General features: G+C 40.8%; 1 protein-coding gene across 4 annotated transcripts in view; it reads left to right on the forward strand.

Annotated features, from left to right (window-relative positions):
- Positions 1–14,604, forward strand: part of ldb2a (LIM domain binding 2a) — a 96,452-nt gene that overhangs the window by 76,717 nt on the left and 5,131 nt on the right. The window contains exons 6-8 of one of the 4 annotated variants that reach the window (XM_086158089.1): positions 4,546–4,669; positions 8,500–8,553; positions 10,118–10,254. In XM_086158089.1, coding sequence (XP_086014215.1) covers positions 4,546–4,669; positions 8,500–8,553; positions 10,118–10,254 — 315 coding nt within the window. Of the gene's footprint in view, positions 1–4,545; positions 4,670–8,499; positions 8,554–10,104; positions 10,255–14,604 lie in introns of all 4 variants that reach the window. The other 3 variants (XM_086158090.1, XM_086158087.1, XM_086158088.1) reach the window with 3 other exon arrangements.

A 14,604-nucleotide genomic window follows, 5' to 3' on the forward strand; every position in this document is an offset into this window, starting at 1 on the left:
GTATCTCTGTATGTGTGTTGTGCCTGTATTTCTGTATGCCTGCACGCATGTGTGTGTGTGTGTGTGTGTGTTCACATGGCTTCTTGTGATGCTGATGTTGTTGGGACATAAAACTGTTTACACGGTCACATTGTAAAGACAAGCCTCTCAAGACGTGTGTGTGTGTTTGCGTGTACATGATTTTGTGTGTGTGTGTGTGTGTGTGTGTGTGTGTGAGTCTCTGCTATTCCTCTTTTTTTTTTGTCGTGCTCTGTTTTGCTCCCATGAATACGACTCTTGTCTATTTTCTTTAAACACGTTGTTATTTATGTTTCTCATTTTGTTCTTATTCCCTTTCGATTCCCGTCAGAGCTCAAAAGACATGATTATAATTCGCACACGGTTACAATGTAATAAACTAGTAATAATACATCACATAGCATCGGTTCATCGCTAGTTGAAAAACTTGACATCGATCTCATTTCTACATTGTTGTTTTGTGTTTATTTAACGTCATCTCTTTATGACAATTCCCCAGGCTCCCCACCCGGGAATTGACGTTTTTCTCTGTTGTTATTGCGCGAAACATTTTTAAAGACTCCACTTCATTTGAGTTTGATTTCAAGTGTGAGCCCCATCAAAACAAAACAAAACAATAACAAGCAACACGAAGGATTTATTTCTCCCTTCCTTCCTTTTTTTTTTTTTCTCCCCCCCTTACCTGACCATGGCCGCGCGAGTCACGGAAAAGCGAGAAGCCGACTCGAACGCACACAATGATTATTTCACAGTGGTGTGTTTGTGTGTGTTTTTCAGACGCCACAGTTGACTGACAGCTACAATTTCCAAACGGGAGAACAAGAGCGAGAGGGAGAGAGAAGAATTAATTGGATACAGAAAATTAGCATAACATTAATGAACACTCCCTGTTGAGACTCATAATTGTGAAATGGCACACAATTCGGGGAACAGCACCTCCGCCGCTTATAATAACTGAGTAAAGAAAGAAACGGGGGGATGGAGGAGTAGATGGAGAGAAAGTGGCTGTTTTTGTTTTCCCATTACAATGAGTTTCCTTGCGGAGGGAGACCGTAATGCGGCTGAAAGGGAAACGAATCTGTAATTACACAGCAACGACAGAGCTTCTGTGTTTTTTTTCTTTTTTGTTTTTTGTTTTTTTTTTTAATATATATATTTATTAATTTGGCGAGGCGAAGTTAAGAAGGGAACAGTATCTCCGTGTGTGTTTGTTGACAACCTGCATTGTTTGCACCTAAATAGTCAAAGCCCCGGTGATTTGGGTGTTCCCGGTGCGGCTGGTTAAGTACGGGTATTACTAGGTTTTATGAGTTACGCCGCAGCATCTTGCGAAACGTGGCATGGTTACGTCGGATACGTTCTTTCTCGGATGCTTGACGGTCTTCGGAGCAGCAGTTTCCTCCGCTGTGGACGTTCAAGCTGAAAGTACAGCAGCTTTTTATTTTCTTCTGCAGACTTTATCGGCTGAGGATCGTTATTAATCATTATATTCGTATTTTACCTATGGAAACCTAAGGGAAATAATATGTCAGGTTGAAATCTTGTACAAATACCTTATTCCAACAAAATGACAAATGTCAAATTTAAACCTAATTTTGTTATCCCAGATATGTTATCCCAAATAAAATCACTTTTATTTATTTATTTATTTATTCATTCAGCTATGTAGCCATTTGTGGATTTTCATATCATTTTTACATTTATTTATTTTGGTCACATAATATAATCCATTCATTTATTCATTTTATATGATATTTTTATTTTTATCTTATTTTACTATTATTTTAGAATAGAATAGAATAGAATAGAATAGAATTTTTGTTTTGCTTGATTCTGGGGGCTTTGGTTGAATTTTACAATGTTTTTTCAACTTATATATTTAAAAAAAAAAAAAATTCAGGTTGAATTTTTTATTTGTCAAATTTCTTCTAGGTTTCCTTTAGAATTTCTTTGTAGGATCCATGGTTTTGCCCAGCCAGGCTTTTCAGAAAAGTCGTAGCGTTACAAGACGAGTCAATGTTTTTGACCAATAAGAAGAGGGAATGCTATTTTTTCCTACTCATAAATTGTCAATTTATTCTTACAGCCCTGCATTATAACTTCATCATGGCAGTATTTTGATGTATTTTTGAAAAAAACTATTTACATTATTAGTTTCGTGATGAATTTCTAATGGTAATCCAATTTGTTTCATAACCCGCTCCTTTCTGATTTATTTTAATTTTAATCTATTTTTGCTCCATTGTGCTTGTAAAACTATTATAAACAATAGATTCCACTCTGAGATGATAGGGAGCCTCTAAGGCTGCAGGATCAGTTGGTCTCCCGCCCGACACCTCCACGTCATCCCTTATTGAGTTTTAGTTTTTAGCTAAATGATATTTTTCCCCCTGCTCTTATCTCAGGGTGTGGCATCCAGGCACGCCCTCTTCCTTGTATCAAACCGGCAAAAACACATCCGTGGAAAAGACCTTTCCCAGGCGTTTATCTCTCCGCCCAAGAGAGTGACAGTTTCCTGCCGAAGGGGTTACAATTTTTTTTTTTTTTTCCGGTGGAGTATTCAAGCTTCTCCACGTATCGGAGCCATCGGCTTCCTACCATTCAGCCCGAAAATAGCCCGCCGCCCCATCACCGCCCGCCTCCTGCGTCCGGACTGAGGGACCGGGGTCAGCCGGCAGGGGAAGGGGTGACACAAGACCGGGACGGGTGCACCACACCGATCTAAAAGCCGATTCTGAAAAAATTCTGCGTTTGTGTGTGTGTGTGTGTTGCAAAGCCTGAGCTTTCCTGGTTTTAACGTCCATGAGTGCTGGCATCAGGGGGCTTAAGGAGCGGCGAGATGTTGAAGGTCAGATGATGGAAATGATTAACAGGCCGGCTTCTCCCGCCAAAATGCCTTTGAGTCGCCGAACTCCGGGGAAATTTCGCAGCAGGAGCTTCATGGCGAAACAACGACAAAATAAAAAATCCGGCGAGTAGTTTCTCGTCAAAAGAACCAACTGGATGGAACTTCAGATCTCATTCGATGTCCGAGTTGGTTGCCACGGTAACCTGAAATGCGAGATGCCCCGGTTCTGTATTTGCCTTGGGTAAAAACCTTGAGTGAACTGATCATGATTTATACAAAAAGTATTTTTTTCTTTTTTTTTTTTTTTTGTTTCAATTGTGATTTTTATGGGCACTTCCTGGGAGAAAACCTGTCGTGTTTTAGTGTCTGTTTGAGCCCCTCCTGGGGACTCTTGGAAATACATCTTGTTCCAAACAGCAACACCGTGACATTGAGAAAATAAATTTAATTTAATACGTCAGCATGCTAAAATAATGTGGAAGAAAAACTTAAAAAAAGATTCGAAATAAAGAAAATAAAGAATGGCAAGGATGTGTGAAAAAATGTCCTAAAATAAAAAAAAATATATCTATATATTTATATATTTTTTTACCCCCAATAAATTCATGCATCTCAAAGGGATGTATATTTGGTGACGTCTAAGTATCTTGTTTGCCTTCTGTACCTTTTAGTTGGAAAGAAGACAAACACAGGGACTGGATATTTGTTTATATGTTATTTCAAAAACACATTTGCAGTTATTGTATATACATATACAATATTTGTCTTATTTTTTGCATCAGTCAACTAATATGACATATAATCTATGAATCGAAATCGAAAAAAGTATTTGGAATATGTTTGACATAAGATTACACATGAATAAAATTAATTTTACAGTTATGATTCATTTGTTATAAAATGATGTGCAATATCGATTTAAAAATATATTTTTGTGATAATAATATGAGATTTCTGTAGTTACATCATCCATAGCAATATCACAGTAAAAATAGAACGTGCATTTTACAACATATATTTAGCTTTATATGTGAACTTATATATGTGTATATGTATGTGTGTGTATATATGTGTATTCATATATACTTATTTAGCTCTCCGCTATGTGAAGTTTGGTTTATTATGCAACTGACACATTCTAATAACAGGTGTAAGGTGATCCCAGTATTAAGAACACAGTTGGAAACAAATATATCAATAAATATTACTGTCCACGGTAGAAACACAACTGTCAGGATTCTTTTTTTTTTAGGACACAGGGAAACATGAGCGGGGAAACAAAACAGTTTTCGTCCGTCTTGACAGAAACACATGGCGTGGCCGACCAAGCGGCGCCCCGGCACTTATATATCAAAAATGCTGCGTGTGTGTGTGTGTGTGTAGTGCCTTTTTCGAGTGTAAACTGACACACATATACTGTTTTGTGGCTCAACAAGGGCTGCTCATATTTAGACGCCCACTTATCCCTCTTCTTTATCTGCTTTCTTTTGTTTCTATTTTTTCCTTTCAAAGACACTTCATTAGTAGTGTCTATAAAAACAGCATTTAATCACTCAGTGCCTGCAGGTGATTAATCGAGTGGCGAAGGCGGCGGCGGCAGCATTGAAGCCGCCCGCGATGGCGGCGGCGGCGGCGGCGGCGAGCCTGTCTGAAAAGCATGTTTTGTCGTCCCCGTGCAGCTGTGTGTCATCCTGGAGCCGATGCAGGAGCTCATGTCCAGACACAAGACCTACAACCTCAGCCCTCGGGACTGTCTGAAGACATGCCTGTTCCAGAAGTGGCAGAGAATGGTCGCTCCGCCAGGTAACTACCTTTCGGCCATCTTCACGACCTTTGACCTCACACACACACACAGAGCCCGACCGATGCTCGATATCATCGGGAGTTCATTCCTATTTATTTATTTATTTATTTATTTATTTATTTATTTATTTATTTATTTATTTATTTATTTTTATTTTAAGGTCTTAAAAAGTACAAAGATTTGAATATTCCCTTCGGCTGAAGGAAGAGGAATAAATATTATATATATATATATATATATATATATATAATTTCTTTCTGTATTATTATATATTATATTATATATTATGTATTTATTTTATATATATATATAATTTATATATTTATATATATATAATTATATAATATTTATTCCTCTTCCTTCAGCCGAAGGGAATATTCAAATCTTTGTACTTTTTAAGACCTTTAAACACTTTATAGCCTTAACTTTGACACTTTATATTTTATTTGTATTTCTTATTCTCCCTCCTTCCTACTATTATCTATCATTGTTACATATTTACTTGAAACTCTGGCACAACAATTTCCTCAGGGATAAATAAAGTTGTTCTTATTCTTATTCTTATGAAACCGGATGACTTTCTCCTCGGACTTCTCTGCGCCGCGTTTTCATGAGAAAATTATGTTTGGTTAAATCTTCCTCGATTGTGACAATTCAGACAAAAATCACGCGGGAATCTAAACCCCTATCGGCTCCGGCCTCGGTCGGGCTCTGGAACACAACCTGTGGAGTTCCTTACTTTTTTCTTGTGTTATCATTCCTCTAACTAAATCTCTCCTTGAAATATTTCAGATTAGTCGATGTATGGTGTATGATCTTCCCCTCCTGGGATTTTTCCCTGTAGGGATGGGAATATTCCTCCTTTTATTGCGTCATTTGTGTTTAGAAATGTGTCGTAATCCTTTAACTGTGTTTTTGCCTGTCAGGTGCGTGAAATTAATCAGAATCCACCGGAATCTCCACCTCTCTACTGCGAACGGGCTTCTCGGCTCGTGATGATTGATATTTTTAGGGCTGTTTCTGAAATGTGCTATGCTTAAATTGGCTGCGCCGTCTTAAGCTGGGGTGGAGTAAACCCAGATTTTCCTTTTTTTTCCTTTTTTTTTGGAGAGGCGGGGGAGACGCATCGCAGCGGCTTCAAATTATGGTGACTCTCGGTGAGGCGTGACGAGTTTTTTTTTTTTTTTTCTTTTTTTTTTTTAAAGAAACAAAAACTCAGACCTTTTTTTTCTTTAATTAAGTGTGCCGGGTATAATCAAACAAGTAGATATGTCTCCCCAGAGTCAACCATGTTCTTCATGGAAGGCAGGGAAAAAAAACAAGAGAAAAAAAAAAGGGTTTTGTCGTTTACGAACAATTATACAAAACGAAAATGCTTCTGTACAGTAAACACATTAATAACGCAGTAATAAGCATTGCCGTGCATTTTCGAATCATCTTTGAACGACCAATCGCAACATGATATTCATCTGAGGTATATTCAACAGATTTATTGTTAAATAATGTACATCCGCAACTGCAGTGTGTTTGTTTAACTTTCAAGACGGCTCACGTACTATATTGATCAATAATTAATTCATAGAAATGATTGTTATTGAGGTCTATGAATAATAAATATGCTCGTGCAGAGTACGACTTTAAAAAGTTGCATATACTATGCAATAAAAGGCTACCGTGCCACTGGTGTGCATGATAATAAGGATGTAGTTACTGACGAATAACCATCATAAAGCATCTGTTAATATATATATATAATCTGTTACACTTGAAGTTCGGTGATTCATAGATGCGGTCAAAGAACATGGGAACCGTCAGCATGACTTTTTCCCACGATTGTCATGTTTTATGTAACACAAGTGGACAATAATTACCTCTAATTAAACTTTCCTCTTAATGAGAGGGCTCAGCAGCGAACTTCAAGACATACATGTTAATTAACATCTTTATCAAATGTGCTAATGTGGTCACTGCGATAATTAGCATGTCAACCAGTGCTGGAGGGGATGCGGGGGAAATGAATATGATTATATTTACTTGAAATCAAACTTTTGATAGGGATAGGTATTTGATGAGGTGTGGAAATTCAGATCCGGAAATGTGAATTAGCTGCACAGCGACAGGCGTCATCTTAAAAATTCGATGCAAATTTTTTTGCTGATTTCTTCAGATTTTATTAAAATGTATTATATTTTATTATTTAAAGTTTCCGATAGTGTTTAAATGAGCTTCAAAGCGATTTTGTGGATAACTCCTTGATGATTAAATCAGTTCTCGCTTCCTTCCTGGCTATTTTAAAAACTAAAAAAATTCAACGCGGGAACAAATCCACCATGCAAGGTCACTGTTAGAAAATGTGAGTTAAAAAACAAAATACATATAAATATAAATATAAATATAAATATAAATAATATATATATATATATATATATATATATATATATATTTTTTTTTTTTTTGCTGTTATTAAATGCTTATTACTGTGTTATACATGTGATTTTTGGTTGTTTTTATGTCATTTTTGGGAGTTTTGCTGCAGAACTCTGCATCCCGGGGTCACGCCGAGTCACCCGCCATGTACATTTGCCTGAAACTTCGCAGGTTGAGGCGGAACGCCGGCTTTTCCTCGCCGTACGCATGTTTTCCTCACTTTCCTGCCATTCTTCTACGGCCTGGAAACGGGTTGGGATTCGGCCAGGAAGGAAGCCACAGGCACGTTTATGCTCTGATAAGTCCTTTCGGTGGAAATGGAAGTGATTTTTAGTGCGTCACCAGCGCGGCATCGGAGGAAACCTGTCGGATAACAGAAAAGATTGTCTCTGACAATAGGCCTCTTTATTTTTATTATTTTTCTTTTTCTGAACAGACGTCCGTCAAAGTCAGGAATCAAACGAGGAAAGACTGATAAAAACACCAACCCCCCACCCCCCTTTCCTCTGATTTATAGCTCAGCCTCCGTTTGTCGTAACAGAATATGAAAACATCTTGGCGTGATTAGCAAAGAAACCCGAGAAATAAATAAAATAAAAACAAAATAAAGAGTATTTCATTTTCAGACATCTGTTTGAAGATCATAGCGGCGTCTGCTCGTCTCCCCGGAGATTAAAAGGAATAATGTTTTCCGGCGCATGTTGGCGGGATTTGAGAAATCGGGGTTGTCGCAAATTACGCGTTACATAAATGATGGTGTAAACATGAGACGACGCGAGGATCTCTGTTTAACCCGCGTCACTTCATATCTGCCTGGAACCCCCGAGTCAGGAGGAGCAGTTAGAGCTGATTATCGCAGGAACATGCAAGGATGATAAATAGCGATGTGTCCTGCTTTTAACTTGTTTCCCTCCCTTCTCTTATCTCTGCTCTTGTCCCCTGTCTTTATTTCACGCTATTACTTATTTATTTACACACGCACACACATATATATATATGTATATTAATACATATGTGTGTGTGTGAAAATAAATCAATATATATAAATAATATGCATATCATTTTTTTCCAACTAATTAATTAGAATTGGTCTCATCTCCTTTCTATTTCTCTCTATTATTTCTTTATCTATTCATTTATTTTTACCGAAATGACATCTTTATTTTTATTTATTTATTCGTTGATTTATTTGGTAGTTTACTTAGTCATTAACTCGTTCTATTATTCATGTATTTCTTCATCATTTTGTTTTGAACCAAAATGACTCTAATTTGGTCTCAACTCCTGTCTTATATTCACTCTTAACCATTTATTTATTCTTTTTTTTTTTTTTTTTTTTTTTTTTTTTTAATCAAAATGACTCCAAACTAAAAATTTTAAAAAATTCTGGCTCCGGTTTCAGCTGGACATCCGCAGAACTTCAAAACGGAAATATTCCCCTCGAATCACAAAAAAGGTATCTTCTCTCTGTGGGCGTGCGATGAAGGGAGGGTGAAGAAGCATTGGTTGGCGGTCTGTGTGTGTGTGTGTGTTTGGGGGGGGGGGTCTGGTTGCCCATGAAATACAGTTTTGTGTGCGGATGCGGAAGTTTACGGATGCTCAACTGGATATTTTAAATCTGAAAAATAAAAAAGAATGAAAAAAAAATGAAAATGAGGCCAACACCTTGAGGGCCAAAGTAGATATCAAACAGGGTGGAGGGGTTGGGGATTGGGGGGAAGGGGAGGGGAGGAAGGGGGTTGTTGCACGCGCCTCCCGGGTGCACGTGCGCGGCGGCTGATTAAAAATAAGACCGCCGCGCTCAGCAGATCTGGTCGGCGGTGATGCAACGGACGTGCAATCAGTCAGACGAACGTGCAATGTGCACTCCGGACGTTCAAACACGCTTTGCAGGCTGACACCGGGGTTGAGCGTGGGGTTCTGCCATAGAGCATTTGTGCAAATGACACAAGGAGGGAGGAGGAGGAGGAGGAGGAGGAGGAAGAGGAGGAGGAGGACGGGCGCGGGGTCTCTCTTACTGGTGTGTGTCTCTGGAGGAATCTTAACGCGTGTGTGGTTTCACCCTGGAAGAAAACAGCATGAATCACTGCCTGCTCGCCTGCGTTATGTGTGTTTTGTTTGCGAGCGCACTAGCATTTGTACCTGCTCGTGTGTGTGTGTGTGTGTGAGCGTGTGTGTGAGCGTGCTCTCCCTGCATGCATGCATGTATAAGAGTTCAAGATACCTCACCTGGGGTTCGCTAGAGCCTGACCGATACGCAGGTCAGCTGATTTCCACGCCGATATTATTATTATTTCGGCGCCTGCGCTCCCATCTGGACCCCCATGCGTCACTCAGAGGTGAACATCGGGTGTGATGTCAGAGCCGGGGCGTCCAATGACAGCCCACCAAAGATGCGTCCTTGTTAGAACTCGCGTCGACCGACAGTTCCAGCTAAAAGAGACAGGTTTCGCTAATATCTGACATCAAAATGACATTTTCCTGATTTTAAATCAAACTCAATTGAGTTTTCCCTTTCCAACATCACACACTTACCCATCAGTGTGTTTCCTATGTTCATTTCTAATATAATTTTGCAAAAAGAACTCCTTTCAAATCTTTGTCGGACACTTTTTGCCATCTGATGATGCCTTCCTGACGGTGATTGATTGGTTTTTCTGCCGTATCAGCATGACACCATACAAGTGCTGCTCTACTCTTATTGAAATCAGGAGTGTAAATGATGAGTAAAACACAAGTGGGGTTGTTTTGCGCGATGAATATTTATATTTTCCAGGCCATACGGCAGAGTCCACTTATCACTTGTAATTTCGATTTTATTTATATATAACAAACAATCGGTTTCTTGAAATTCACCTAGATGTCAGCATCGGCCCCGGCGTTCCGTCAGGCTCTCGTACCCCCCCGTGCATGTCGCCGTTCGCCCCCCTCCGCAGCACAGCGGACGCCCACCCTCTCTCCGTCTGTATGCATTATGTTCTTGGCATGGCCTCTGTTTCTCTTTGCTGGTCGCGCCAAAGCTGAGCCTGCCCGACAGACGACCAACAAGAGGAGGAAACGGAAGAACTCGGCCAGCAGCGCCAACAGCAGCGTGGGCACCACCGCCAGCAAGAAACGCAGCCCCGCCACCAACTTCAGCCTCTCCAGTCAGGTACCTGTAAGCATCGACTCCACTTGGTTTGCCTCTTCTTTGTTTTGCTTCCGCCAACGGGCGCTTATTCCTGATGGTATTGCAGCTATTAGTTTAATTCATTTGCATAAAAGCAAAAGACGAGGGGGGGGGGGGGGACAGTCGTCAAAGGATCCCGGAGGGACTTGTAGGGTGAAAAAAAAAACAAATAAACATCGCGCCTGAAATGAGAAAGGAAATATATCAAATATCAAACAGTGACAGATAGTACATTAAATGTCATTAGAGAGAAAAATACAACACAATATCAACTACATGTCCAAAGAACAGCTGCAGATGATTATTATTTTCATTTTTTTTTTTTTTTTTTTTTTTCTTGGTGTCTCCATCTTACTTGGCTGCCGGTCATACCGTATCACTTCACGGTGAAAACGCGGCCACTTCCTTAATCTCGGCGGGCGCAGACTACCTCCACCTCAGAGGGCATTTGTTTAGAAAGACCCGCTTGACCTTGTTGCTTATCCATGCGGCTGCAGAACTCCAGGCTGCAGAGAAGGAGCTCCTCTGAGGGGATGGGCCGGGGTGGGTGGACACACTCTCTCGCGGCCGTGGAACTTCCTGTGAGCGAGGTGTGTGTGTCTGTGTGTGCGTGTTGGGGGGGGAAGGGTGCAAAGGGCCCCGCGGCTCATACTTAGCGGCTTAGCATGTGTAGAGGAAAAACCACCAGCAAACCAGACATCAAGAAGAAATGCTCCCATTCAGCGGCAGAACTGAGCTGCAGGCCAAAAAACATACATCTACAAATATAAACGTATGGAGTCATATTTTTAAATCACTGCTCCGAATCCGTGTATCTGGACGTCACCCATTGGAGAAAATCACCATTTATATATTTGATTTATTTGTCTTTTTTTTTTCTTCATTTTCTGATACTTTTCATTCCACACACAAATAGCTGAGGAATGTCTTGCCGATGTTGAGCTGCTATTATTTTATTTGTCATTTTTGTAAAAAAAATTTGTGCAATTTCTTGCCTTTTCCAAACATGATCTTCACAGAATTATTATTATTATTATTATCATCATCATTATCATTATCATTATTATTATTATTATTATTATTATTATTATTATTATTTTCAAAATATATCTGTTAAAAGGGGTATACTGTATGTAGATACATTCATAGATTTGTTTTTTTATATGTCATAATTTTATTTATTTGTTTATGTCCTTATTTATTCATTTATTCAACTTAATTTCGCATTGGCCGGACATTCAACAGCAACAGTGGTTTGTATTTAGTTAGTACGCTGTCATATATGTCATATATGTATATATGTCTATGTGGAAATATAGATACAAATTTAAGTAATAAGACATAAGATTGAAATAAATCTCAGAAACCATGGTTTGTCGGTGCAATATCAAGGGGTGAGGGTGTTGGGGCTTGGTGGGGGGGGTTCAGGGGTGTGAATGTCTGATTTTCCTCCACGCCTCCACCACTTGACACGGTTAGAGGTTAAACAGCCTCTTAAACAGCTGAGTATCACACCACATGCCCCAATCCGCCCCCACCGACATCCACCCCCCCCTCCAACCCCCCGAGGTTTCAGGGCTGCTCTCTGCAAAGGCGCCGGCTCGTTATAAACAGTGTATTATATTTACACGGCCGCGTCTCATTTCGCATTCCCGATATTTCCAGGCCGTTCCGCCGCGGCTTTAAGTGTCCTGATACCGACAACACAACTGGAGTTTGTCCACCTTAAAAAGGCCGCCCGCCGGCGTTAATGCTGCTTTATGTGGGTTTCACATAAAGCCTTGCGACGAGGGGCTGAATTAACACCGCGATATTCACAACCCCGTTTTATCAGTATGAATGTACGTTAAACTATATATATAATTAGGTGTATAAAGTCACAGCACGTATAAGGAGAGTTTGCTCTCCATGTTGGGAAAAGTCAACTGGATGCAGCCGCTTCAAAATTAAACATGCTCACATCAAGTCACATTCATCAACAACAACACATCAGCTCGGCTTTGCAAATAAGAAATCCTTAAATATTTCAACGTCATTTGAGGAGTTGCGATTAAAAATTTACCGGTAATGTTCCGATTATTTTCTTTCGCTCTCTTTGTATTCCCGATTTGAATTATTTTATGTAATCACGTTGATATGATGATATATAATGATTTATTTCCAATGTAGGCAAAACTTGAAGGAAGAAAATGAACTTTTAAAAACCTGTTTTGTTGAATGGTTATTACTGGGTTCACTGGTCTCCCCAGTATATTAAAGTAATTTGAGCTAAAACTTCTGACAATGTGGCTTTGCAGTGACACCACACACACACACACAGTCACACACTAACAGACCCACACAGATACTGTCCCTATATTTTCTTTACCGTGCCCGTCATCTCCTCAGATGTGTTGGCCTCGCTTCTTCGCTCTACATTTGTGTGGACGAAAACACCCACACAAACACACACACACACACACGCACAGACACCAAACGTGCATAATTGTTGTTTTTTTTTTTTTTTTTTTCTCCAGAAGCCAGTTTGGCTCCGTGCCGGCCCTCATTATCACCGATATCTATGTACACCCTCCAACCCCCAGCAGCCTCCTTCACACACACACACACACACACACACACACACACACCGCTCCGTCGGCGAACCCCCCCTTCCCCCTTTCCCTTCCCTCCCTCCCCAGCACCGAACCCACCCACACACGCACACGCATGCAGGCACGCTCGCGCGCCTCTTAAACGCTGGCAGCGTGGCTGCTAACATGCTGGATACATATGTTGCACGCCTGCTGTCTTTGTCTGAGAAGTTGTTCGTTTGTGGCTGAGCGCGGGCGTACGTGAGCCCAATGACAATAAGGACTGGACCCTCGCCGGGGGGAGGCTGGGGGTAGCGGCGGCGGCGGCGGTGATGGTGGTGGTTACCGGCGGCTGGAGGAGGGATGGGGAGGGCTAGGGGGGGTTTGGGGGTGGAGGTGGGAGGAAGAGGGGGGTGTTCATAGAATGAGCAACAGTGAACTCTAGTGGATGGGATGTACAGTCGAAGCACCTATTGTTTCTGTTCGCCGTCTTTTTTTTATGCACTGTGTCGATGTCAATCATGCTGTTTGTCACAGACAAATAGGAAGCGCTCGGTATTCCAGACTGAACCCGTAATTAACCGAGACAGGTATTTTCTTGCTGGAATTTGGGGGTTCTTTCGCACCCGAACGCCATCCGCCTTGCGGGCATCGTCCGAAACACCTTCGGCATCCGCGTTGAGGGTAAAAATTAAGTATTAAACAAAGTATAGCAGTATAGAAGCAGTTCATTTGGTTTCCTGACCTTCTTCGCCAACTGATTCGCTGTCCGGCTCCTCTTCAGGATCTTCCTCAAGGGCGCTCTGACAGCTTCAACCCTTGCGAGACGTTCATTTCTTTCTTTTTGTTTCAGAAAAAAAGAAAAGGAAAAGAAAAAATCGTTACCAATACATTCTCCAAGCCTATTTTAGCTTGCTACTACGTCGGGAAAGTTTTTACTCCGAACTGCCGCAGTAATGTTCATGATCGCGATCGATGGCTGAAAACATGTCAAAATAATGATGCGAATTTTCTTCCCATTTCAAATTTGCTCAGATCAGCTGGTGTATTGATTATGTATCAGAGGCGATTTCTTTCTTTCTTTCACAGCAATTCAACGCTCTAATTCAATGGGTGAGAGTTGCAAAGGATCGTCATTTGTTTAAGAGGTAAAACTATCTGATAATATTGACAATATTGACATCGCTGACAGCTATAGTGATAATCAAGGATGAACACGTCCATGCATGTCATAACGCGCAAACAGCACGTCACGCTTTTCGTTGTCGTTATTTGCAGAAGTTAAGCGCCTAACTTGCTCTCTTACCTCCACCCATGGGAAGATTGGGGGGGGGAGCGGGCGGATAAATGTCCTTCACGCTAATCCCGGTGTAAATATGTTAACGTCCGCCAGATGAATGAGGGTGAAAGATGGCGTCTGCCCCGCCGCTTTGCTAGCATGAAGGCTAACGCTTAACAAGATGAGTAGTCAAGTAGACAGTATTAATTAGCAGGCAATTAGAGCTCCCCAGTCTCAGACTAGCCACCAGCTGTTCCAGGCAGAGGGATTTTTATTTATTTATTTTCATTTTTTTTTGTGTGTGTGTGTGGGGGGGGGGGGTAAAATTGGCCAGAGGTAGGTTGACAGGCCTCCTCGCAGGAACAGATGGCGAATGCAAGGCTTGTTGGCAATCAGCACGTTTTTAGCTAATGACTTAATTAGCTATGCAAATTGACAAATCAGTGTGGATATTGTCATTTAGTTGAAAAGCTCACCTAAATTAATTAG

The sequence above is a fragment of the Fistularia commersonii genome, chromosome 13 (assembly GCF_037954325.1).
Source record: "Fistularia commersonii isolate RoL2024-O1a breed Wild chromosome 13, RoL_Fcom_v1.0, whole genome shotgun sequence".
In the NCBI taxonomy this organism is placed as follows: Eukaryota; Metazoa; Chordata; class Actinopteri; order Syngnathiformes; family Fistulariidae; genus Fistularia; species Fistularia commersonii.